Source organism: Giraffa tippelskirchi, chromosome 4 (genome assembly GCF_054371585.1).
Source record: "Giraffa tippelskirchi isolate mGirTip1 chromosome 4, T2T-mGirTip1v1.2.pri, whole genome shotgun sequence".
NCBI classification, from domain to species: domain Eukaryota; kingdom Metazoa; phylum Chordata; class Mammalia; order Artiodactyla; family Giraffidae; genus Giraffa; species Giraffa tippelskirchi.
Window position 1 is genome coordinate 167,205,204 of NC_137278.1, and position 27,920 is coordinate 167,233,123.

General features: G+C 43.4%; 1 protein-coding gene across 25 annotated transcripts in view; it reads left to right on the top strand.

The window, feature by feature from the left end:
* Window positions 1-27,920, top strand: part of RFX4 (regulatory factor X4) — a 169,526-nt gene that overhangs the window by 78,758 nt on the left and 62,848 nt on the right. For 18 of the 25 annotated variants that reach the window (XM_081591311.1, XM_081591304.1, XM_081591306.1 and 15 more), the window contains exons 5-7: window positions 15,712-15,773; window positions 20,068-20,281; window positions 22,284-22,361. In XM_081591311.1, coding sequence (XP_081447437.1) covers window positions 15,712-15,773; window positions 20,068-20,281; window positions 22,284-22,361 — 354 coding nt within the window. Of the gene's footprint in view, window positions 1-15,711; window positions 15,774-17,126; window positions 17,203-18,313; window positions 18,470-20,067; window positions 20,282-22,283; window positions 22,362-27,920 lie in introns of those variants that run through there. The other 7 variants (XM_081591310.1, XM_081591315.1, XM_081591316.1 and 4 more) reach the window with 2 other exon arrangements.

A 27,920-nucleotide genomic window follows, 5' to 3' on the forward strand; every position in this document is an offset into this window, starting at 1 on the left:
CCTGCAACTATGACATTGCAGGATAATTCATTAACACTTACCAGTTACTAACACTTCAATACAAATAAGTTTAATCTGTTAAAGGAACTTAGAGATCTGTTGGTGAGACCTTCTCATCTTCCAGACCAGAACACTAAAAGTCAGAGGGATTGAGTGAGATTCCTAAAGTCATACATGTAGTGGCAGGGCTGGATCTGAGCAGGTGGGGGGCCATCACTGGATGTCTGCAATGGGCAGGAACCCCCATTAGAGGTAGGAAGACTGGAGGAAGGGGATCTGGGGCAGCAGATGTACTTGTATGAATTCAATTTATTTATATCCTGCCTTTTCCCTGTGAGGCTTGAGGTACTTGGAAATTTGGGCTGTGGGCAGCGCTTACTTGAATGTATGGCTCCTTCCTTCCTGCCATCCTTGCTTGTGCAATGCAAAAAACAGACAAACAGCAATGTTCTGGAACCTGTGCTTCTGTCAGCCACATAAATGGGGAACACAGATGAGGCTAAAGATTCCTCTTTTTTGAGTGACTGCCCTCCTCCTTGAGTCCTCACAATCTGCCCTGACCCCAGGTTGCTTGCACACCTGTGGAGAGGCACAGAGACAGACAACAGGACTCTTGAGGAATCTTTAGGATTCTTCAGGGGTGGTCTTTTTTCAACTTGCAAAGGGAAAAATTAAGCATGTGGATAGTTTCCTTCTACTTTAATTTGTTGCATATGTTTTTCTTAACCTTTAGTATCTGCTATAGTGTGTCCATATCAGAATGTCTAATTGCATACCAGATTCCACATTTTGTTATTTCAGGAGTCTTTACTGACATGCAGCCTGAAAGTTCAGAAATCAAATTGTATGGGTTTGAATCCCAGCTCCACCATTTACCTGCTGCATGAACTCAGGAGATTTCTTAATAGCTCTGAGCCTCAGTTTCCTCCTCTGTAAAATGGGGACATGGTTCTAACCACCTGAGGACTGTTGAAATAATAACTGTTAAAAGGGCTGCCTTACTGCTATCCAAAAGTCTACAAGCAATAAATGCTGGAGAGGGTGTGGAGAAAAGGGAACTCTCTTACACTGTTGGTGGGAATGCAAACTAGTATAGCCACTATGGAGAACAGTGTGGAGATGCCTCAAAAAACTGGAAATAGAACTGCCATATGACCCCAAAATCCCACATACACACTGAGGAAACCAGAACTGAAAGAGACACGTGTACCCCAATGTTCATTGCAGCACTGTTTATAATAGCCAGGACATGGAAGCAGCCTAGATGCCCATCAGCAGATGAATGGATAAGGAAGCTGTGGTATATATACACAATGGAATATTACTCAGCCATTAAAAAGAATACATTCAAATCAGTTCTAATGAGGTGGATGAAACTGGAGCCTATTATACAGAGTGAAGTAAGCCAGAAAGAAAAACACCAATACAGTATACTAACACATATATATGGTATTTAGTTAATCGGTAAAGCTAACCCTGTATGCGAGACATCAAAAGAGACACAGATAAATAGAACAGTATTATAGACTCTATGGGAGAGGGCAAGGGCGGGATGGTACGAGAGAATGGCATTGAAGCATGTAAATTATCATATGTGAAACGAATCGCCAGTCCAGGTTCGATGCATGATACAGGGTGCTCGGGGCTGGTGCACCGGGATGACCCAGAGGGATGAGATGGGGAGGGAGGTGAGAGGGGGGTTCTGGAAGGGGAACACATGTACACCCATGGTGGATTCATGTCAATGTATGGCAAAACAAACACAATATTGTAAAGTTAAAAAATAGATAAATAAACTAATTTATAAAAAAAAAAAAAAAGGGCTGCCTTACCACAGTGCCTGGTAAATATAAACAGCCAATGCAGTTCAGCTATAATTGTGATTTCAGTTTACCTTTGCAACAATTTATGATTTTAATACATCATACTTTTAATATATCATCAGCAACATATCAATGTTTCAACCCTTCTAGATGCTCTTCCTTCTGAACAATTTTGAGAACAATTGTTCTAAAAATTTCTTACATTGCACACATGCTACCTTCACCACCCTCACCCTCTCTTATTATCATCTTCAGAATTATTCCGTTTTTGACTTAACTTTATCTTATGTAACTCACCTCATTCTAGCTAAATCAGTGTATGATGACTGTCTCCTTTCACACTCACACACATGACACATCATCCTATCAGCCTAAGGACAATCTTGGGCTCACATATGGATTTTTGGACTTCCTGGAATTGTTATCCACAGTACTTATCAAGGGGCAACAGATTGTCAGATTGTTACCTTTCTAGCCCTGAGAGTTTTCTTGGAATTCTTCACCAGTCCCTATGCATGATTTGAAATTCCATTTCTATCTCATTGCTCTAGATGTAAATTTCTTGTAATTTTTTGAAATTTCTTTTGTGGAATTTCCTATGAAACCTGCAACAGGATAGAACCTCCCTCAACCTCCAGTGCCCGGTACCCAAATGTGCTACTTCTCCCCAAATTGTTAAATGCATAGAGTTATAATAGTAAAATTACTCTGGCAAACACCCATTTCAAGGTGGTAGCATTGAGATAAAAGTTCAGGAAAACTTATTTATACTAGCAGACTTAATTATTTTTTCTTCTCTGAAAAAGGGACAAGGTCTATTGTCAACAAAGAGAATGAATATCCCGCTTTCAGACGTCAAGTTGTGACAATTAGAATCCTTTTTAACTAACTTCTTCCCCTAATCCTTTTTCTCTCTTGTTCAAAAAATTGTTGTGTGTTTTATGAGAAGGCCCAAGACTTCTACAATACGTGGTTATAAAAGAACTTGTCGTTGTACTGAATTTATAATTTCGTACTATTTGAAAAGGCCCTTTTCTTTTCTCACACCAAAATGACCTCTGAAATAAGATGGGCAGCTTTTGTTTTAAAACTGTCTCCCACAGACTTGATTCTTTATACACATGAATTTGTCTCCCTCGTAGTCTGGGGGGATCGCCACTTCATTGCACTGGGACTTCTTCTGGATTAGTTCTTGTTGGTGGCAAATCTTTGCCTACTGAGGTGGATTGAATTTGGGGGAATAACCCAAAGCCTTTTCTGAGAGCATCCCTGATGACTCAGTTTGGAGATCAACCTGGATTGGGACCATACGACTTGGGGTCAAAATCAAATAAGGCCTGTTTGTAGAGTAATGAGGCCAAGTGGCTTCCGTATGTGGCTCTGAAGGTGTCTCTTGTGGGGACACCCACAGAGGATGCTGAGGGTCTCATGCAGTTAGTGGATGCCTTGCTGACTCCCTTTGGGTGTCAGCAAAAGTGATGAACAGAAGACACCGTGGAACTGGATCCCTGCTTCTTCTACTTACTGGTGTCTGTGAGTCCAGGCAGCCTGTATCACCATAAAGCCCAGTCTCTCATCTGTGGAATGGCAACCATCATGTTCTCCAGTGTGGTTTTTAGGATTAAATTTAGTGCCAAAAGTAAAATACTTCATTTAGTGTGTGGGTGTCAGCTCCTCCTCTTACTCTTCCCCTTCCTTATCTTAAAGGAGGCCCAGGGTTCAAAGATGCCATTTCAGGAACATTTGTCCCAAACTCACTCATATTTCTTAAAAGACTACATCCACATGTCAGGGTAGCCTGTCTGCTGAGTTCCCTTCTACCTAAAGCGATGTGTTGTATGGAGTGAAGAACGGACCGCGCAAGGAGATAACCCAACCACCACCTAAGAAAAGTTTCCAGCAGCCCCTGGAGAGATCAGCTCTCCAGAGCTTCTCCACTTCCCACCCCCCGGCCCGGGGAGCCCCCTGCCCTGTCTGCCCAGGCTGAAAGAGCAGAGGGTGGGATTCCCGAGTAATTAAAGGGAATTTGGAAGACTGGGATGTCGTGGAATGTTAGATCAGTAGCTAGAACAGCATGTGGTGTTCTTTAGGCAGGCTTCATTGAATTCATACAAAAAAAGAAAGAGGGGCTGCCTGCCGTCTGCTCATTTATCAAACAGCGAAGCTCGACTCTCACTGCTTCACAAAAGTGTTTGACTGTTTGCTGAGTCTTGCTCCAGAAATTAAAAGCTGAACAGCCTTAGCGGGGCTGAACCGACCCTGCATTTTGAGACTCCAACTAAATTGTGCTGGGCTTTCAGATTCAGGGACCAGTTGATTATTTGGTGAAAGGAGAGGAGAATAATTTGTAATTTTCAGCCCATAAGAAACACTTTAAAAAAAAAAGCAAACTCCCTTCCCACAGGTTTTTGTTGCTACTGGAGGGAGGAGGTGCTGTTGGCAACAGCTTTCTTTGCTCAGAGTGGGAAAAGTCTTGACCTCCAGTGGGGCAGAGAGCGATGTGGTGCAGCTGGGCCTCCGCCCATCCCCCACCCCCCACTGCTAACAGACTTCCTCTCCTCTTCCTGCTTTATTTGAAATGACCTTTCTCTCTTTTTGGAGAAGAGGATTTGGCCATTAGATATTTTTAGAGAAAAAGCATTTTCACAAACGGAACTAAAGATGCTAACAGTGCAGATATATGGCTTTGGATACTGTTGTTGTTTAGTCGCTGAGTCATGTCCGATTCTTTTGTGACCCCCCACGGACTGTACCCCTGCCAGGCTTCTCTGTCCATGGGATTTCCCAGTCAAGAATACTGGAGTGGGTTGTCATTTCCTTCTCCAGGGGATCTTCCCAACCCAAGGATAGAACCTGCTTCTCCTGCATTGGCAGGCGGATTCTTTACCACTGAGCCAAGATACCACAAAAGCCTGAAAACTGGGTTAATTAAGAATCCTCTGAAGATCTATCAAAATATGGAAAGATACAATGCTACCTCTGCCAATGAAGAGAATGTGCTAGAAAAGGATGATGGCTCGTGGAAGACATCATGAGGGAGGCAGAGATGTGTTAGCAGAGGCGACCCTCCCTGGCAACTCTTCACCTGTCCAGCCAGTGAGATTCCACTGAGGTGGATCCTCTAGCCTCCAGGCTCCTCCTCCTCCTGGCTAACAAAGCTCTAGGTCCACTCTCTAACTGCTCCGACCCTGCTATAAGCCTGGAAAACAGGCTGAAGAAGTGTTATTATCCTCATCTGATAGATGAAAAAGCTTGGTGTTCAAATGGAAGAAAGAGACATAGGTCATTTTTTTTTTTTGGCTCTTCAATTTAGCACATTTTTAAAAAGTGGTGTACAGCAGAAACTAACACAACATTGTAAAGCAATTTTACTCGAACAACAAAAAAAAAGTGGTAATATCCTTCAATACTTCATGGGATGGGGAGACGAGGAAGATGAGAGGTGAGCCGGAAGGAAGGAAGAAACTGGTGGGTTTGGACTTGTCTGGAGGCTTCACTGAGAAGTAGTTAAGGTGAGGCGTGCCTGGCAGCAGGGGCAAAAGGAGACGGTTGCAGCGACCCAGGTGTGAGGTCATAGCTAGTAAAGATGGAGATAAGGTTATGTTGACAGCAGCGGGAGAGTAGAACTTGGTCACAGACTGGAAGCAGTAGGTGTAGCAGTTTGGAGACGGAAGAGCTCTTACCTGGTCAGGGAATCAGGAAAGTTGTAATGGAGGCATACGGTGTATGCGGGGTAGTGGGTCTGAGGGCACAGTGGTGAGGAGGAAGAGACAGATGCAGGTGGAAGGTACAGAGGTACGGAGCCCAGAAGCTATGCAGCAGTCAGAGAACTCAGCTACATGCAGTAGGCTGATCTGGATGGAGAATGAGGCTCATGACAGGTAATTTAAAGTGAAAAGATGGCAGCAAAAGGTGGTATTGCACAGGGGCATTGAGCTCCTGTTGAAGGAGCCTATAGCCACAGAGAATTGTCAGAGTCCACTGAGTAGACAGGTATGGACCTGGCTTGTCCCCCACTGGTAAATTCACTTCAGTTCAGTTGCTCAGTTGTGTCCGACTCTTTGTGACCCCATGGACTGCAGCATGCCAGGTTTCCTTGTCCATCACCAATTCCTAGAGCTTGCTCAAACTTAAGTCCACTGACTCGGTGATGCCATCCAACCATCTCATCCTCTGTGGTCCCCTTCTCCTCTTGCCTTCAGTCTTGCCCAGCATCAGGGTCTTTTCAAATGAGTCAGTTCTTCACATCAGGTGGTCAAAGTATTGGAGTTTCAGCTTCAGCTTCAGTCCTTCCAATGAATATTCAGGACTAATTTCCTTTACGATTGACTGGTTGGATCTCCTTGCTGTCCAAGGGACTCTCAAGAGTCTTCTCCAGCACCACAGTTCAAAAGCATCAATTATTCAGCACTTAGCTTACTTTATGGTCCAACTCTCACATCCATACATAACTACTGGAAAAACCATAGCTTTGACTAGATGGACCTTTGTGGGCAAAGTAATGTCTCTGCTTTTTAATATGCTGTCTAGGTTGATCATAGCTTTTCTTCCAAGGAGCAACCATCTTTTAATTTCATGGCTGCAATCACCATCTGCAGTGATTTTGGAGCCCAAGAAAATAAAGTCTCTCACTGTTTCCATTGTTACCCCATCTACTTGCCATGAAGTGATGGGACTGGATGCTATTGATCTTAGTTTTTTGCATGTTGAATTTTCAAGCTAGCTTTTTTCACTCTCCTCTTCCACTTTTATCAAGAGGCTCTTTAGTTCTTCACTTTCTGCCATAAGGGTGGTGTCACTGCATATCTGAGGTTATTGATATTTCTCCCAGCAATCTTGATTCCAGCTTGTGCTTCATTCAGTCCAGCATTTCTCATGATGTACTCTGCATATAAGTTAAATAAACAGGGTGACAATATACAGTACTTATGTACGTGACAATTAATGTACTCCTTTCCCAATTTGGAACTGGGCTGTTGGTCCATGTCCAGTTCTAACTGTTGCTTCTTGACCTTCACATAGATTTCTCCGGAGACAGGTCAGGTGGTCTGGTATTCCCATCTCTTGAAGAATTTTCCACAGTTTGTTGTGATCCACACAGTCAAAGGCTTTGGCGTAGTCAATAAAGCAGAAGTAGATGTTTTTCTTGAACTCTCTTGCTTTTTCTATGATCCAACGGATGTTGACAATTTGATCTCTGGTTCCTCTGCCTTTTCTAAATCCTGCTTGAATATCTAGAAGTTCTCGGTTCATGGACTGTTGAACTCTGGCTTGGAGAATTTTGAGCATTCCTTTGCTAGCATGTGAGATGAGTGCAATTGTGTGGTAGTTTGAACATTCTTTGGCATTGCCTTCCTTTGGAATTGCAATGAAAACTGACCTTTTCCAGTCCTGGAGCCACTGCTGAGTTTTCCAAATTTGCTGGCATATTGAGTGCAGCATTTTAACAGCATCATCTTCTAAGATTTGAAATAGCTCAGCTGGAATTCCATCATCTCCACTAGCTTTGTTCATAGTGATGCTTCCCAAGGCCCACTTGACCATACTCCAGGTTGTCTAGCTCTAGGTAAGTGATCACACCATCATGGTTATCTGGGTCATGAAGATCTTTTTTGTATAGTTCTTCTGTTTATTCTTGCCACCTCTTCTTAATATCTTCTGCTTCTGTTAGGTCCATTCCATTTCTGTCCTTTTTGTTGCCCATCTTTGCATGGAATTGTTCCCTTGATATCTCTAATTTTCTTGAAGAGGTCTCTAGTCTTTTCCACATTTTATTGTTTTCCTCTATTTCTTTGAATTGATCCCCGAGGAAGGCTTTCTTATCTCTCCTTGCTATTCTTTGGAATTCTACATTCAGATGAGTATATCTTTCCTTTTCTCCTTTGCCTTTTGCTTCTCTTCTTTACTCAGTTATTTATAAGGGCTCCTCAGACAACCATTTGCCTTTTTGCATTTCTTTTTCTTGGGGATGGTATTGATCACTGCCTCCTGTACAATGTCATGAACCACTGTCCATAGTCCAAATCCACCTGGGGACCTCATTTATCCAAATAGAAGGACTTTTTACTTTGTTAGTATTTTCATCAAGTAGAAGGAGTGTTTAATCGCTGGATTTCCTCTTTACTGGCTGTGGGTAGATTCAACCCGGGAGGAGACAACAGTCTGCCTGCTGATGTCAGTCCTCTCCAAAGTTTCCTACCTTTCCCGCCTATTAGGGGGAAGTGCTCTCAGGTGCTGCTCGTAGCAGAGGTCACCAGAACATTTCCAAGAGGTCAGAGTTGGGGGGGAACTGAAAAGAAATCTTCTTGGAAGTATAAATGGGAGCAAGAAATCATTTCCTTCCTCCAACACACCTAGCATGAACAAATGCAGGAATATGACATGAAAGAAAGACAAGCTTCTGTGAAAAGAAGGAATGAGGGACTTTGGGGCACTTTCATTCATCCAGAGGGAGCCATACTGCTGTGGTAGAGTGTTGTGTCAGACTGGGTGTGTTCAGATCCCAGGTCTGCACCTTGTGAGCTGCATGACTTTGTATGGGTTACTTAGCCTCTCCAAGCTTCAGTTTACTCATCTGTACAGAGGAAATAGCAATGGAACCTGGCTTGTAATAATTGAGATAATATGTGCAAAGTAATGGGCACAATGCCTGAGCTAGGACTTGCCTGTGTGCTTAGCCAACTCACCTCTGTGTCCTACTGCTTCCCAGCTTACCAGGAAAAGAGAGGCAGGGGGCATCTAAGGGTTCATGAGTAGGGTCCCAGGGGAAGCGGGGGTGGCTCAGAGAAAGAGGAGCTCCTTGGGGTGAGTGGAGGACAAGGTGGGTTTGGCATTCCAGACAGAGCAATCAGCATGTCCCTGAAGCTCAGGGAGCACTGGGGAAGAGGCTGGATTTGAGGCTGGGAGCTGGGCTGGGGGAGGTCACAGAGGGCATCCTGGGCTAGCCTGAGGATGCTGGTATTTTCTCCAATGTGGGTAGCGAGGAGGCGCCCACTGTTTTCTACAAGGAAATGAAATAATCACACTTGGGTTTTAGAAAGATCCTGCTGGTGGGGCAGCAATCCCAGAGACACGGCAGCAAGCCTGGAGACAGGGCAGCCAGTTAGGAAGTTGGGTCTGTGGTCCAGGTGAAAGATCACAGGAGCTGGAGCTGTGGCAGGGCATCAAGAAAAGTGGCTGAAATCCACTGGATGTCTTGGGCAGAACCAACAGGAGAGAGGTTGCGCAGTGTTAGAGAGTGGAGTCTGTCCTGCTTCTGTCTTGGGTGACTCAGCGAAGGGTGATGGTGATCTCAATGATGGTAAAACTGTGTGTATTGTTGTTGTTGTTTAGTCCCTAAGTTATGTCTGACTCTTTTGCAACCCCATTGACTGTAGCCCACCAGACTCCTCTGTTCATGGGACTTCCCAGGCAAGAATACTGGAGTGGGTTGCCATTCCCTTCTCCAGGGGATCTTCCCGACCCAGGGTTCGAACCTGCATTTCCTATGTTGACAGGTAGATTCTTTACCACTGAGCCACCAGGGAAAAGTGAAAGTGAAAGTCACTCAGTCGTGTCTGAATCTTTGCAACCCCATGGACTGTATAGTCCGTGGAATTTTCCAAGCCAGAATACTAGAGTGGGTAGCCTTTCCCTTTTCCAGGGGATCTTCCCAACCCAGGGATTGAACCCAGGTTTCATGCAGTGCAGGCAGATTCTTCACCAGCTGAGCTACCAGGGAAGCACGAGCCACCAGGGAAGCCTTCAATATCTACACATATTTCAAACGGAGTAAATAAAACCCATTGGCTATGGAGGAAATCATAAGTTGAATTGATTGTGAATTTACAGTTCCTATTCCATGACTTGATAGTTCCTTAAGAACCTAATGCAAAAAATCACATACACGCTGGTTATGTTTTCTTGCCTCACAAAGGCAGGACAAGAACATGGCCTCCTGAAGGCCTGTCCTCATTTCCCTGTGCCTCCAGGCATGTCTCTGGACCAGAGTCTAGGGGCCAAGGGCCAGGCACTGCTGTTTGCTTTGTGGACGTTATGTTACACACCATTTAGACAAACATTTAAAAAGATTTCACACCTCTGCCCATTCTCTTAAATCAAGTAAGAATCAAACCTATCAGTAAAAAAAAAAAAAAAAAATCTACATATTGTCTGCAGGGAGTGATCTATTTTTTAAAAAGAAAAACAACCAGTATAACATTCTTATAGATTTTTTATGCTTCCTTCAAGAATATCTTGAACTTCCTTGTCAATTAAGAATATTTCTAGGAATAAAATCCTTTTATATTTCCAAAAAAGAGTTGATTTTGTACACAACACATTATACAAAAATCTTCTGTTCTCCTCACCATCATGCTACCCTAACAAATATCCATTTTTATGTTTTCATTCCTATATTTGTACAAAAATTAATTACAACCCTAGCATAAATTTTGATGCCTACTGTTTCAGTTAACATTATGTCATAAGCATTTTCTGTGTCATAGCATAGATTTTGTTACCATAGTGTTCTATTGGGTGGATAGGCAATCATTTATTTAGCCAGTTCCCTGTTGTTGTACATTTCCATTGTTTCCAGTTTTTCAGTCTCATTAGTAGCCCTGCACAGAGCCTTTCCTTATTTTAGGTTTTTTCTTTGGAATTAGTAGAATAAAAAGTATGAATATTTTGTGGCATTTGATATTTATTGGTAAAAATGCTTCCCAGAAGGCTTTTACTAATAAACAATGTCATCAGCAATCTATGGGCTTTTCAGTTTTCCCACATCCTTGACAGGACTCATTATCATTGTTTTCAAAATGTCTGCTAATATGAGAGCATTAAACATGGCCCTTACTGTTGTGCCCATTGCATAGAAAAATTTCCCAGACTGAAAAAAAAAAAAAATCTCTGACAGAGGAGCCTGGCAGACTATAGCCCATGAAATCAAAAAAGAGTCGAACCTGTAGCTACTAAACAACAACATCTTATGGATACTGGACTAACTTGACTGTATCTACTTTCTTTGCTTGAGTAGATAGAAAACTCAGAACCCAGATCATAGCCTACTTTTAACTTTTAATGTGAAGAACATGTGGATCTGTTTTTATACTTCCTATACTTTTCTCTCCATCTCTGCTGGCATGTCTATAGCTGTTCAGGATTGTACCCTAGGAACAGCTGCTTCACATCTTGGCTCTGAAACCAGCCATGTGGTGAAGGTCTGGAGGGCATCCTTGGCCAGAGTTAATATAAGTGACCCAAGAGGATGAGGCTACTAAACCTTGGTGTGGTCTTAGGCTTCATGACAAACAAAGTGTTAGACAGCCCTGTCACTGACCCCCTGGGTCAAACCCCATGCTTAGTGCTACATGTCCTTGGGTGGCAACAATTTTTAAAAATTGAGATATAGTTGGGCAAACTGGGGGAAATGGTGAGGGAGGGAGAAGCCTGGCGTGCTACAGTCCATGGGATCACAAGGAGTCGGACTTGACTTGGCGACTAAACAACAACAACAAATATAGTTGATTTACAATATTGTGTTAGTATCAGGTGTACAGTACAGTGATTCAGATATGTGTATATATACGTGTGTGTATATATATATATATAATATGTACTTTCAGATTATTTTCCATTATAGTTTATTCAGTTCATTTCAGTTCAGTCACTCAGTTGTGTCCGACTCTTTGTGACCCCATTGACTGCAGCATGCCAGGCTTCCCTGTCCATCACCAGTTGCCGAAGCTTGCTCAAACTCATGTCCATTAAGTCAGTGATGCTGACTCATCCTCAACCATCTCATCCTCTGTCATCCCCTTCTCTCCTGCCTTCAATCTTTCCCAGCATCAGGGTCTTTTCCAATGAGTCACTTCTTTGCATCAGGTGGTCAAAGTATTGGAGCTTCAGCATCAGTCCTTCCAATCAATATTCAGGACTGATTTCCTCTAGGACTGACTGGGTGGATCTCCCTGCAGTCCAAGGGACTCTCAAGTCTTCTCCAACACCACACTTCTCCAACTTCTCCAACACCACATACAACTCCAACTTCTCCAACACCGCAGTTCACCGTTATAGTTTATTACAAGATATTAAATAAAGTTTCTTGTGTTATACAGTAAATCCTTGCTATTTATCTGTTTTATGTATGATACTGTGCATCTGTTAATCCCATATTCCTGATTTATGCCTCCCCATTCCATAACCATACATTTGTTTTCAATCTTAGTTTCTGTAATGTAAATAAGTTCATTTGTACTGTTTTTATATTTCCACCTATAGGTAATATCATATGATATTGTATAATATTTGTCTTTGATTCACTTCATTTAGTACAATAATCTCTAAGTCCATCCATGTTGTTGCAAATGGCAGTATTTCATTCTTTTTTATGACTAATATTCCATTGTATGTACACTGTATCTTCTTAAATCAATCATCTGTGTCAATCATCTGTGGATGGGAACTTGTGTTGTTTCCATGTCTGTGCTAATGTAAATAGTGCTACTATGAACATTGAAGTGCATGTATCTTTTTGAATCAGGGTTTTCCTATTTTGGGGATGTATGGGTCACAACAATTTGAGAGGGATGTAGATAAAGTGAGAAGCTCACATCCTTGGCTTACAGGAGCTGAGATTAAAGAAACCAGGGATGCATTGTCTCAAAAGTGACACCCTTAAAGAATTTGGAGAATTACTGCATGGCTTTGTTCTGTATCATCACTACAAGATAACATCTTAGAAGCCCTTTTTCTTACTTCCAAAAGTGGTATCATGATGTTATCTTATTAGATTCTCTAACTATCCTTGTGAGGATTTCAGCTTTTTTCATCCCTTTTCAAATAAAGAAATGCTGTGCCATCCATTCTCTACCCTGGAGACAGTTAGCAGCTTCCTGATATACAGAAATAATCAACCTTCATGCTGTCTATTCCAGATTTTCAATTTCTCCCTAATTTCTCCACTTCTTTCCACCCTGCTGATGCCAATTCAGTTGAGGCCACCAACATCTATCCCTCTGATGAGGGGAGAACTACAGGAGACCCTGAGTCCTCAGATGTTGGAGGAGGAAACTAAGGCACAGAGAGATTAGATAGTGAGTCCAGGTTCACATAGGACCACAGTAAATGTTTGTGGAATGAATGAGCACATCAATCAATGAGAGAATCAATGTAGATGGAAGAGGGTGTGAGTGGACCAACAGAGATGAATGAAAAGATGCTCATAGCTCATGCCTTGCTAGTGAAAACCAGCAACAGCATCTCTCATGAAGGACAGTGTGTAGACTTGCTCTCTCTGACCACACTTGCCTGCTTGATGCTGTATTAGAAGGGAAAATGAAAGTGTTAGTCGCTCAATCCTGTCCGACTCTTTGGAATTTTCCAAGCAAGAATTCCAGTATTCATGCCAAGAGAATTCTATGAACAGAGGAGCCTGGCAGGTTGCAGTCCATGGGTTCACAAAGAGTCAGGCACTACTGAGCAACTAACACTTTCACTTTCAAGCAAGAATACTGGAGTGGGTTACCATTCCCTTCTCCAGGAGATCTTCCTGACCCAGGGATGGAACCTGGGCCTCCTGCATTGCAGGCAGATTCTTTACTGCTGAGCCAGCCAGGAAGGGAGCTGGAAGAATGTGGCTAGACTTAAAAGTCCCTGGAAATGAAACAGAATGAATGAGTCATCAAGGTAATCACTGGTAATAATGGGTAACGTTTATTGACCACTTACTAAGTGCCAGGCACTGTTGCAAATTATGTACATGTTTATGTTTTAAATTTTCACAAAGATTTTCTGAGGTAGGGGTTATTATCATTCCCATTTTACAGATGAGGAAACTGAGTTATTTGAACGTTAAATAACTTGCTGGAGGGCCCCAGATAACAAATGGCTGAGCTCTGATCTAATCCAGGTAATCTAGCTCCAAAGCCTTTGCTCAGAACCCCTCCACCATCCTGCCTGTTCACAAGCCTTTGCTCAGAACCCCTCCGCCATCCTGCCTGTTCACAAATGTCATTGCTCTAAACACCAAGAAAAATGCGTATTGGTTTTGTTTTCACCTTGGCAGATGACCCCTCCTCATAGATTTCTGGCAAATCCGTGTAGTTGTCCTGGGCGGCAGCAATTTGCATTGTTCACTAGGCAAATGAGCAAAGGAGATTCTCCAGACCCCCAGAGTTGGGCTTCATGCCTTCATTCAACAAACACAGATTGAGCTCTCTTCGCCTGTGGCCTGGGCCAGGTGCCTGCTCTCATGGAGCTTGTGCTCAAGTGGAAGGAGATGTAAGATAAGTACTCAGAGAATAAGAGCTCAAGATAACTTCAGAGAGTTCAAAGTGAGAGAAAAGAGGAAAGCAGGGTCTCGTGATGGGTGTGGGAGGTGTCTGCTTGTGTTACTCTGCACCTGCTGGGCAGAGAAGACATCTAGGCAGAAGGACCCTGTCCAGAGGCCCGAATGTTGTAGGAGAAGGAGCTGATACTGTGAGGATCTGGGTAAAATGGGGTACTCAAGGCAAGAAGAATCTCAAGAAATGGGGAATCTGAAGGCACAAGCTAGAATCAAGATTGCTGGGAGAAATATCAATAACCTCAGATACACATATGGCACCACCCTTATGGCAGAAAGTGAAGAAGAACTAAAGAGCCTCTTGATGAAAGTGGAAGAGGAGAGTGAAAAAGTTGGCTTAAAACTCAACATTCAGAAAACTAAGATCATGGCATCTGGTCCCATCACTTCATGGCAAATAGATGGGGAAACAATGGAAACAGTGAGAGACTTTATTTTCTTGGGGTCCAAAATCACTGCAGATGGTGACTGCAGCCATGAAATTAAAAGATGCTTGCTCCTTGGAAGAAAAGCTATGATCAACCTAGACAGCATATTAAAAAGCAGAGACATTACTTTGCCCACAAAGGTCCATCTAGTCAAAGCTATGGTTTTTCCAGTAGTCATGTATGGATGTGAGAGTTGAACTATAAAGAAAGCTGAGTGCCGAAGAATTGATGCTTTTGAACTGTGGTGTTGGAGAAGACTCTTGAGAGTCCCTTGGACTGCAAGGAGATCCAACCAGTCCATCCTAAAGGAAATCAGTCCTGAATATTCATTGGAAGGACCGATGTTGAAGCTGAAACTCCAATACTTTGACCACCTGATACGAAGAACTGACTCATTTGAAAAGATCCTGTTGCTGGGAAAGATTGAAGGTGAGAGGAGAAGGGGACAACAGAAGATGAGATGGTTGGATGGCATCACCGACTTGATGGACATGAGTTGGAGTAAGCTTCTGGAGTTGGTGATGGACAGGGAAGCCTGCCGTGCTGCAGTTCATGGGATCACAGAGTCAGACATGACTAAGTGACTGAACTGAACTGGGTGAAATTGTATTCCAGACAGAAGGAACTGCAGTACTAGGGCCCCCAGTGGGGAGAAAGCCTGCCATGTTTCAGAAATAAGAAAAAAAAAAAAAGAAAGCCAGCGTGGGTGGGATCCAGTGAGTCAGGGTGAGAGTCAGAGGAGAGGAAGGCCAGGAGGTAAGCACAAGTTACAGAGGCTGAGGTGGGGGGTTGGTTCCAGGTGCATTGGAAGCCATCGCTGGAGGGCTGTAAACAGGGGAGAGACAGGCTCAGGGTCAATGTGTACACTGCCTACGTTGTGAGCAGGAAAGGAACCCAGAGCGGCCAAGTGAGACCCTCTCAGGATCCAGAGCCCCAGCATCACTCAGGTGGTCTCTTCCTGACCCCCCTGATACCTGTGGTCTTCTCAAGGGGCCTGTCAGACTCCCTCATTGCAACCCAGGGTCCACGTTTTCCTCTAGGCCAGGATCCACGTTTTTCTCTGTTCTTTAGATTGCCGTTTGTAAACCCTGTCACTGTGTTCCAATGGGTAACTGATTCTTGTGTTGACTTGCAGATCATAAGACAGCAGTTTCCTCAGTTAACCACCAGGAGACTCGGGACCCGCGGACAGTCAAAGTAAGCACCGACGGCCTTTCCACCTGCAGAGCGCGCGTCCATGGGCCTCCAAAGACCCAGACTTTGCGCCTCTCATCCTGAGCTCAGTCTGGGGAGAAGTCTGTGCCTGGTGGGAGTGGCCCCCTCTCCCAGGAGCCCTAACAGAGATGCTGTCCAAAGACCAGCTGTTTTAAGGAATCCGACTTGATGCCACCCTGCCTGTAGGTGTTTATGTGAAGTAGTCTTGAGCATCTTCTAAAAGGAGAACTTTGTGGTCTTTTGACCAGTTTCCGGGTTACTTGGATTGTTTTGACCAGCAAACTCTGTACTCTCACAGAATCCAGTCAGTCAGAGAAGCAACACATACCAATCCCTGCAAGGGAGATGGGCCAAAAGATGCTGTGGTACCCAGGCATCCTGCTTCCCAGTCACCCATTCTGTCAACCAACCCCCCCATGTTTGCTTCTCATTTTCTGCTGTCAGATAATGGTGCTAAGTGCTGGGGACACATGAGCAGACAGGTCCCTGCACTCCTGGATGGAGCAAATATTCTCCAGGGAAAGACACACACACACAAAAATATCATCAGATTGTGAAGAGGGTTACCCTAGGGAATAACAAAAGGGTGGCCTGGTCTAGAAAGGGTAGCCTAGGAAGGCCTTACTGAGGAGGTGACCCGAGGAGTGAGAAGGCTGTGCAGACGTCTGTCTTCCAAGTGAGAGTCAATGGGAAGGGAATCTCTGCCTATCCTGCCCGGGACTTCACGAAAATATAGATTTATAAAGACTCATTTCAAAGGGTGTTTCAAAATACGTTGAAAGTGACTAGGTGTTCCGTGAAGAAGGTCTGTTGACCATGAAAGTTTGGTAAACTCTGAACTAAACAGGTTCCTTTATGCAGGACTTGTCAGAACCTTTATTATGCTAATTATACCTGGTGACTCCACTAGGGAGTGCCATATTATGCAGCATTTCTAAACATTTTGACCATGTTGGATAGCGGATCAACACATACTGACTTATAAAATAATGAAACTTTTTATTAAAACACAACAACCACCTACAGGACTTGTAAGACTTGTCACTTAAAGTGCTTCAGAAGCAGCGTATCCAATACTGTCCCCCTCATCCCAGCCCCTGGCCATCCCTGGGCAGCACATTCCTACCCTCCAAGGGTAGGTTTAACTTTGGAGCCACGTTGGATAAAGAATGTGGAAAGTAGATGATCAAACTGGGGAAACCCTTTTTAGTAAAGGTCTGAAAATCAAATGAGACTAATTTTTTTTAATGTGGCTCAGAAGTTCTGGGGGCAATTCTCAAAGAGAAAAACTTTGAGCAAAGGGTATTTTGGAATAAATTTCTAATAATTTTTCAGGGTGACTCCTCTGAAGAACAAATTTCATTCATACTGAAGAATTCAAGTATTTGTTTAAAATGAGTTTTCAGCCCTGGTAAGAGTATGGAGTAGAAAACCCAGATTCTTTCTTTCTTGTTTGCTGGTGAGCACGTGGTTGGCACACAAGGGCAATTCAATCCACAGATAAGTGGATGGTTGGAAGGCTATTGAATGAATGGAAAGGAATTATTTTTTTCTCCAGCCCATGGTCTTTTTAACGTCACTGGCTCCAATACATTGCTGCCCATTTCTGAGATAAAAAAGTATAAGTAGATAGTAATGATAGATACATGGTAAAAATAGGCAATAAAAATAGTAAAGATAGAAGAGAAAGTTTTCCCATCCTACATAAACTTGGAGAAAGTTTCATTCTGTCTACATGTAAGAGCCTGCTTTTGTTTTTTGTTTTCTTTTTCTTTGACCTAGAGGTTGGCAAATGGGCAATATCTTCTTTAAAAATTCAGTTTCAATGTATCCTCTCAATAGGGATCCTCCAAGGTTGGTCACACCTTCAACCAACTGAAAGGTAATAAGAAGCTCTAGTCTCCAACATGCCACTTGGCCTTATGGAGACAGTCATGTCTGACTCTTTGCAACCCTGTAGACTGTAACCCACCAGGCTCTTCTGTCCGTGGGATTCCCTAGGGAAGAATACTGAGTAGGTTGCCATGCCCTCCTTCAGGGTATCTTCCCAACCCAGGGATCGAACCTGAGTCTCCTGTGGCTCCTGCATTGTGGCAGATTCTTTACCACTGAGACACCAGGGAAGCCCTTTATAGTGACAGTCCTCAGCAAATTTACCTTGACAGACTAAATGGGTGGGGGGTGGTGTGCTGGTGGAGAGTGTGTTGACCTGAAATGAAAAACTTACAGGCCTGAAATAAAAACTTGAGAAGTGACCAGAGCACTATTGTCACTAGCTTCACTGCAGTTGGCAATTCTAGCAGTATACTCTGAAAAATCAAGAAGTGGTCTGATCTTAATACATTATTACCATCTTGAGCTTAAGAAAGAATAAGGGCAGACTTTGTAAAGTTAGGGAGGCATGTCATAACTACCTTCCCACCTGGAAGGGCTCCCAGAGCAAACGGAACTCCCCCACCCCACCCACCAAAGGCGTGCCTTCCAGGTGGAAAGGCAGTTATGACAGTTGGCAAGTAGAAGGCACAGAAGATAGAAATCAGCTCAACATAAGGAAGAACTTTCTGATCACTATACTGACCTAAAATGAACTGGGCTGCCTTTGGAGGGTCCGAGTTCTTCATCCCAGGAGGCATTCAGATAGAGTCGCAATGCCCACTAAGCAGAAGTATCACAGAATGGTATCTGGAGTGGAGGGGAAATTGGGGGAGGGAAGGTTACCTGTGCTCAGCTCTCCCCTCCCCAGGAAGTCTCTCCCAGAACTCAGAGTGTTTTCTCCTTTGAGTTATTTCCTGGCTATCACCACCGAATCTCCACCAGTAGAAAAGAGTAGTTAACACATTATACAGCATTTCTGAAATCGAGGTCCAGAATTACATTAATATTGCCATGTGTTTGCACAAATCGACCTTGGACCTGCTAAATGAGAAACTTTGGGGGCGGGACCTGGGAGTCTGTATTTTAATATGTTTTGTAGGTGATTCTTATCATTAGTAAAGCTTGAGAATTACTGGCTTAGGGCTGAAAAGCACCTTTAGAGGTTCAAATCCTGCCTCTACTGCTTACTCACTAGATGATCTTGGATATCTTACTTAAATTCTCTGGGTCTTAGTTTCCTAGTCTGTAATACGGGGATATTAATCAGTTCCAGCCTCCCAGGGGCTTTGTGAGATGAAATCAGGTAATGTGTGTAAAGCACTTAGCACCTTGTTAGCGGCTGTGTTAGAAATAGTAGATAATGACAGTCTCAGGGAGCCAGGAAGTCCTGCAGGGCCACACCCAGCAGGCTTGTGGATCCCAGAGGGATGGGCATGAAAATTACCTGTGGTTAGTCTCAGTGCTGATTCCAGGGCCCTATCCCCTGTTCTGGGAAGGGGCCTTAGAATCTGTATTTTTATTATGTTCCATAAGAGGCTCTGACAAACATCAAAGTTTGTAGCAGTGTGTTTTCTTAGTGCAGCACAGGGTCTCTGTGGTCAGACCGACCCACTTCCTCCCCTAAACCACTGTATGACCTTGAGCAAATTATTTAAGCTTTCTTGTCTCCATTTCTCGTCTGTAGAAAGGTTATAATAATCTCCACTTCATAGCATTATTTTACAAATAAATGTAGGGAAAGCATTTGCCAAAGTGCATAGCACAACCACAAGTGCTTGATAGATCGTTGCTAAAATCCAAGCAAAATGCAGCCTCCATCCCTCATTAGTCTTAATTGAAAACATTACTATTATTAAACTCTTCCTGAGTTAATAAAAGGTTCTGGTCTTTTTTTTCCATTCAGTGTCAACTGAAATACTGAGTTTATTATCTTTTTAGATACAGTTGTTTAAGACTGCTATTTATTGATTAAGAAAAACATAGGCCAAATGAATTTTTGTTGTTGGTACAGATGGCAGCCATGAACACCCTCTTCTTCTTGGGTCTTTGCAGAGGGGACATTCAGATGCTGTGCCTCTGGAATCACGCTTGGCTAGATACAAGAGATTAAGTACAAATGGAAATTTTTTCATCCCACTTTCTGCTTTGCAAAGTATTTGACTTAACATTATCTGTAGGAGGCAATTCTGGTTATTTTTACCTGTCTGATTGACGGCTGGCAACATGGAACTTTGTTTTAATTCTAGATTTCTAAGATGTTGAGCCTGACAGGGGAGTTAACTCTTTTAGTTCAGGGAGGATGGGTCCAAGCCATCGTTGGCCTTGGGCTCCAGTGGCTCAGGATCCCCCAGCTGATAAGGGTATATGTGGGTTTCTCTCTCTCTCTTTCTTTACGGCCCAGGTACCATTACTACGGCATTGCGGTGAAGGAAAGCTCCCAATATTATGATGTGATGTATTCCAAGAAAGGAGCCGCCTGGGTGAGTGAGACAGGCAAGAAAGAAGTGAGCAAGCAGACGGTGGCGTATTCACCCCGGTCCAAACTTGGAACATTGCTGCCAGAATTTCCGAATGTCAAAGATCTAAATCTACCGGCCAGTCTGCCAGAGGAGAAGGTGAGCACGCCTGCAGGACTGCCGGAGTGGGTGGTTTCTCTCTCTCTCTCACAAACACACCACACTCACACACACCACACTCACACACACCACACCTATACACACCACACTCACACACACCACACACACACACCACATACACACCACACTCACATACACTGCACACAAACACCACACTCGCACCATACACACACCACATTCACACACACCACACACACACACCACACACACACACCACAAAGACACATACCACACTCACACACATCCCACTCACACACCCCACTCACACACACCACACTCACACACACCACACTCACACACACTACACCTGTACACACCGCACTTACACACACCACATTCACACACACCACACACACACCACACTCACATACACTGCACACATACACCACACTCACATGCACCACACACACCACATTCACACACACAACACTCACACCCACCACACAACACTCACACACACCACACACACACACCACATTCACACACACTCACACACACCACACCCACATACACCATACTCATACACACTTTTATTGCAAAATAGTGAGTTTAAAAGTATAAGGATAGAAATCTGAATCAAGTTGGTCCATTAGTTGTGACAAAGGTAGCATCCCAAAGCAAGATGTTAACAGTAGAGGTAGTGAGGTGTGAGGTATACAGAACCTGCCTGAACTACCTTCATTAACTGTCCTGCAAACCCAATCTTATTCTAAAATTAAATGTTTACCTCTCTCCCTATCCAACTTGTCTACCTACCTACCCATCTACAATGCTGCACTGGTCTCATTTCACAAGGGGAGGGCCCCTTCCTCTGCATAGCTTTTTCATAGGATAAAGTTTATTTTCCCATGTGCTGCAGAGAATGTGGTGACATCACACTCCCACAAAGAAGATTTTAAAGGTGGTAGTGATTCAGATAGTTTGGGCCATGGTATTGAGGAGAAATAATTGGAAACACGAATTTGGAAACACGAATTTGGAGACTCTCTCCTGGGTGACCCCTTCCTAAGCGATCTATCTTTTTTTTTTTTTTATGGAAGTATAGTTGCTTTATAATGTGTTTCTGAAGTGAATCAGTTATATGTATACATATATCCCCTGTTGTTTTTTGATTTCCTTCCTGTTTAGGTCATCATAGAAGCATTAAGTAGAGTTCCCTATGCTATACAGTATAATGCATCTATCTTGATGCAGCCCAGGGTACCAGTAGGTGTTGAGTCTCTACATATCACACTGGAATGCAATGATGAATGAGACTTGATTCCTGCTGTCAGGAAGCTTACAGTCAAGCCAGGGAGACAGATGCTTGTACAATCAAACTAAGTTTGTATGAAATGTATATCTATGTTCTCAAACAAAAAGAATAAATAAATCCTTATTTTTCTCAAATTTGCTTTTTTTCCTCAGCAAACTTCCTGTACCATCGCTTTAAAATTCTTGGGAAAGTGAAGCTAAAGATGCGATTTTTTTGCTAAGCAGATTCCAGAGAATTTCCAAATGTCTTTTTTGTGATTTTGGCAAAAGCACTTCTTCTTATAGATATGGGCTGGATGTTAACTTTTCGATATCTCAGCTGATGAGAATTTAATCCAGTAGGCCTTACTGAACTCTATCTACAATGTGCCAGACACTGCACTAAATGCTTGATATACAAGCATGAATAATATTCTATTTTTATTAGTATTTTTCCCAAATCCACAATTTCAGGGGGTAGACATGGGGCAAAGAGAGAAACCTGTGCTTTCTGTACAACAGGTTGAGTGCTCTGAGAAACATTCAGGTGCTATGGAGCACAGAGAAGGGAGCTGAGAGTCAGAGGGCCCCACCTAAGGAAAATGAGTTTCATTGGGACCTTACAGAATGCATAGGAGTTAGGCAAATTTCATCCCCTCAACAGAGAATAAATGACTTGAAATTCCAAGGGCAGCGATAATGTGTATTAATGTATGCTTTTATTGTTGATCCTTCCCCACCCCCACAGGTTTCTACCTTTATTATGATGTACAGAACACACTGTCAGAGAATACTGGACACTGTAATAAGAGCCAACTTTGATGAGGTAGGTCAATAAGTGTTAGGCTGTGAATACTCTGCATTAAAATATTATATTACAATAACACTAGCTTTGACTAGTTTCCAGGTCTCTAGAAGCCCCTGATGTACATTAGCTCTCTGAATCCTCAGTGATCCCAGGAAGCAAGCACTATAATTGCCCCCATTTTACAGATTTTCTGTGTGGGCAGTAGCTGGCATGGCTTTTTCCTTGTTCTAATGAGTGAACTACATCCTGCCCAGTTGGCCTACTGGGAACCCAGTTTTGTCAATCGTTATGCCAGAATTATACATTCATAAAAACTAAAGGAAAGCTAGTCTATATTTCGGGTTTAACCTTTCCTGAGACTCATCTGCTTTGGTGCACTTGGAGCTGATTACTCTCCGTTCTCAAGTTCTGGTCCCCATGTCACTCTAACACTGCCCGTAGGGCCATCTTTGAATACAAACAGTGTAAGGATTTAATTTTGATTTTAAAATATTATAGTTAAAGAACGGAGAGGAGAAATGAGAGGATAGAAGCACTGGTTATATAAACAAAGAGACAATAAAATATTCTTGTCTAAAATGCCATCCAAAAGAACCTTCCAAAAGGATGGCAGGAAACCACACATTTCACCCCATAACCTGAGGCTGTTCTGTTTAAAGAAAATGCCTTTCAGACAAAAACAAAAACAAATAAAACCACCTGGGATCAGATGTGGACATTGTATCTGAAGGAAGATAACCTAGACTCTGGGCTTCCCGGATAGCTCAGCTGGTAAAGAATCTGCCTGCAATGTAGGAGACCCCAGTTCGATTCCTGGGTTGGGAAGTTCCCCTGGAGAAGGGATAGGCTACATTCTTGGGCTTCTCTGGTGGCTCAGAAGGTAAAGAATCCGCCCACAATGCAGGAGACCTGGGTCCAATCCCTGGGTTGGAAAGATTCCCTAGAGGAGGGCATGGCAACCCGCTCCAGTATTCTTGCCTGGAGAATCCTCACGGACAGAGGAGACTAGTGGCCTACAGTCCATAGTGTCACAAAGAGTCAGACAAGACTGAGTGACTGAGAACAGTACAACCTAAGCTCCAAAGGGGCTACAAAAATCTGTTGTTATTGGTGAAAAAATGCCTGAGATTCCCTTTTTTAGAGTGGGGGGGGGTGTCATGTGCTGTTGGAGATGGAGGGGACAGGATGAGGTAAGGCAGTGAAGACTTGTTGAGCACTTGCTGGTACCTGTGCGGCTCCTTGTACTGTTCCCTCTGGAGCTTGCTGCAGCAGTGGTACCCCCGTATGTGAGCTGTCACTTGGTTCATAGACACAGCTCCAGAAGAGGGAGCCATGTGTTGATAGAGTATGACTCTTATTCCTCTTCTTGACTTTCATCCACTTGGTTTTTAAATCTCCCAAATTCCTTCTATGACCACTTAAGTGGAATTTTTTGTCTTAAAGAAAGAAAGCTCATTGCTTTCTCTCATATTGTGGTTTGGCTATGCCTTACATATCAAAGAACCCGGAGATCTGGGCAAATCATGACTCATGATTGGTTAAGACAACACTGGCTTCTGTAACACACAAGCCCCAAGTCTCAACACAATTTGACAAGACATGTCACAATCCAATGTGGACACCTTGATTGGATGGCTAGTTGCTGGGGATGGTTCAGGGACCCAGGCTCCTCCTACCTTATGACTGTACCCTGCCCTAGAGTCTTGGCATCCTCTTTGTTCAGCTGATGGATCCAGGAAAAGGATTACAGGGAAGACATCCTCCCTTCTTGAACTCGTTGGCCCAGAGATATGATGCATCACTTTTGCCCATATTCCATTGGCAAGAGCTGGTCTCATGGCCCTCCCCCCACTCCCCTCTGCTCCTTGAGGTAAGAGGAGCTGGGAATTGTGGCTCCTCTCTGGGCAGCAGCTTATTTACTAGAGGAGATCTAGTGGTCTCTCTCTGCCACAAGTACAACAAAACTGGTGATAGTCCTCCCTTAACATTCTTATCTAGCTTTATACATCTCAAAACTTACTCATCATCTCCCTTCACTGGCTTCTATTTCTTAATTCCGACACTTATTGGGCATCTAATGACTTATACATTGCTAGATCCCAGGAATGGGGTGATAAGATAAGCCTCAAAGGGAAAAAAGTCATGCATACCAGTAACTCTGGAGAAGGGAATGGCAACCCACTCTAGTATTGGCGCCTGGAAAATTCCATGGACAGAGGAACCTGGAAGGCTACAGCCCATGGAGTCACAAAGAGTTGGATACGACTGAGAAACTAACACACACAGGATGCAGAATATATGGTGAGAGGTCCGGAAACCTTGTGAGGGCTTGAGTGTTCCTGTGGGAGAAGGGCCAGACTCGGAGCTCAGGCTTGGATTCAAGACGTGGCTCGATTCCTCATCCTAGGAATGAAGATAAAAAATACCATCTCTACCTATCCAGTTCACAGAATTGTTGGAAGGAGGAGATAAAATAATGCCTGGTAAAAGGTCATACAAATGCTTGCTTTTATCAGCTATGTTAATCAGAAAGTTAAGGGAGGTCACACGGTTGGTTAGATCTTTGTCACCTAACACTGCTGGTCCAGTATTCTTTCCACCCCACTGGCAGGGGTATTTGGTGGCTGTTTTTGAGGTGGCTGATGAAAATGTGGTTCATTCTACCCAAACACAAAAAGAATGAAGGGGGATATTTTACCTTTGATGAGAATGGCTTTCTCTCCTACAGCTGAGAAAAGTCATCGGTAAATAGATGGTGGATGTCTCTGGTACATTTTGATGATATAGTTTGTTTCAGATCTTCAAGATCTTTAATATCCATTGAGGTCACAATGTATGCTAGTACCACAGTCTTAACTTACCTTGCTTCCTTGTCCATTGTTTGTATCCTACCACCAGAACACAAGCCCTTGAGGGCAGGGACCTTGTTTACTACTGTATCCAGGTCAGCTATACTCTCATGCTCTCAGTAAATATTTCTTGGGTGGGTGAGTAGATAGACTGATGGATGATGGATGGATGGAAAACCTCCACAGACTTACAGCATTATCAAGGGAGTGCAAAGAAGCCAAGTCTGCATGTAGGGGACTTCCTGCAAAGCCTTCTCCAAACTACATTGCACAAAGAGATGTAAAATTGGATAGCCCTGTGTTTGAGTCTCAAATCCACCACTTACCAGCCCGTGACCTTGAGAAAGGTATTAACCTCTGTGAACCTCAGTTTCTGTTGCTGTAAAATGGAGGTAATAGCTATATCTACCTCATAGTAAAATTGTGATAATTACATGAAAATTGTATAGATTAAAGTATCTAATTTCAAACTCAGAGCATAATAGCTGCTAGCTATTGTTTTGTCAAGTTCCTTTTAACACTATAGCAATTAAGTACCCATGACTGGAAATCATCAGATATGTTTCCACAAAATGCCAATATACCAGTAATAAAGTAAGTACAGACATGGAAAAGAAATAGAAAACTTACCTAGGTATTCTTAAGGAAATCACCTTCTGATGCTTTATTGAGCAGAGAGGGAAAAGGCTGAGAATTCAAGGGACTAAAGTAGATAATCCAGAAAACTTGTTTTAAATAATCATTTTCAATCATTTACCTGTGATTCTTTCACCATTTTTGCTTGCATTTCACCAATTTTGTTTCCATTTGTTAAATGCCTTCATGATGCCTGGCATTTTGTAAATAATCTTATTTCATCCTACCAATAGGTAAACATCATCTCCATTTTGTTAAAGCTGATAACTCTCTTACTTACATAATTATTTAGTCCTGAGCTCCAGATTCAACTGACTTGCCATCTAACATAATGTGGCCTAATCAGAGCTCTGACTTTCCACCCTAAATCTGTTTTTCCTGAGTCTTAGATAGCCACTACCACACACCCAACTGCTCAAGCTGCAAACCTCAGTTCTTCATATCTAGTCTATCAGAATGTCCTGTTGGCTCCACTTCCTGATAACAACACCATGTCTGTTCATTCCACACCTAACTTCCAAGTATCAGCCCTTGAGCTTTGCAGTGTTCTCCCTCCTTTTGAGGAACCAGCCCGTCAGACATTGTTGTCCAGTTGCGCAGTCGTGTCCGGCAGACATTAAATGCAGGGTAGGAAGAGAGGTTGCAACTGGATAACATGGCATCTACAAATGCTGCTCCAGTGACAGAACTGACGGCAGCTCTCAGTGCCAGTTGAACAGACTTGAAAAAGACAGATGGCTGCTCGTGCGAGTGATCTTCTACAGATTTGTTTTAATGTACACAGTCGCTGATGCTTTCCAGAATTTCTGCTGGAAACTGACTCATAAAAAGAGAGTAGGGCTACATGCAAGGAGAACTTAGAAAGACAAATAAATTCAGAATCTACCAAATATTAGGAATCAACTGGGCAGTGCTTCTTATTCAGAGTTGGAAGGGCAGGCAGGGAGGTCCAGGACCTGGCCAGAGGCCAATATCCTGGGGTGAGATGGGATCTGGGGACAACAGAGGGTTGTCTGGAGGGGGAGTACCTTGTCTAAGAGATGTGGCCATCTCCAGGCCCGAGTCAGCCAATAGCCATCCGGTGTCCCAGTGACAACAAGAGCCTTGATGGGTGAGCAGAGCCACCATGCGGATCCTGGCTGGGTGATGCTCAGAAACTTATGCGAGGGTATCTCAAGTGTTTACGGCAGTACAGTGATTTCTTGGGGCTTCCCAGGTGGCACTAGTGGTAAAAAACCCACCTGGCAATGCAGGAGACATAAGAGATGCGGGTTTGATCCCTGGGTTGGGAAGATCCCCTGGAGGAGGGCATGGCAACCCTCTCCAGTATTCTTACCTGGAGAATCCCATGGACAGGGGAGCCTGGCGGGCTATAGTCCATAGGATCTCAAAGAGTCAGACATGACTGAAGTGACTTGGCACACACGCCTGCACTGATTTCTTGTGCCTCCATAAGACAGTAATAGTAATAGAATTTAACCTTTATTAGGCATTTACCATGTGCCAACCACTATAATAAGTACTTTTATAGGAATCTTTACCAAAATCTAGTTAATACTAGTTCAATTTCCATTTCACTGATAAAGAAACTGAAGCATAGAGATATTACCCCTCTAGTTGATAGTGGGGACTTAAAGGCAGTCTTCACTCGTCTGAGTTTTTGTTGATTTTAATTTTCACTCTGGTTGAAAACTTTGCCATATTTTCACTGTCATGGAATTAACAGAACTGTGACTTGAGTTTTACAGTGTACAAACCTGATCTCATTCACCTTGATCATGTTTTTGGCAATTAACAATTTTCCCTCTAGGAAGTCAGGGGGCATGCTTTTCTCTCCATTCCTCATCCATCAAGCCTCCCATCCTGTGTTTACACTGAGAAGTCCAGCCAGGCCATGGGCATCAGGACAGTCTGTCACCTGAGGCTGAGCTGATGTCACCAGGCTGGGGTCAGAGGTAACCTGTAAAGAAGAAAGCAAGACCCCACTCCTAATAAGGGCTTGAAGGACATCTGCAGGTTCCCTGGTTGGGGCCAGAAAGCTGGGAGGCAGGTGACAGTCCAAGGAGAGCCATAGGTCTCAGGAATGGGACAG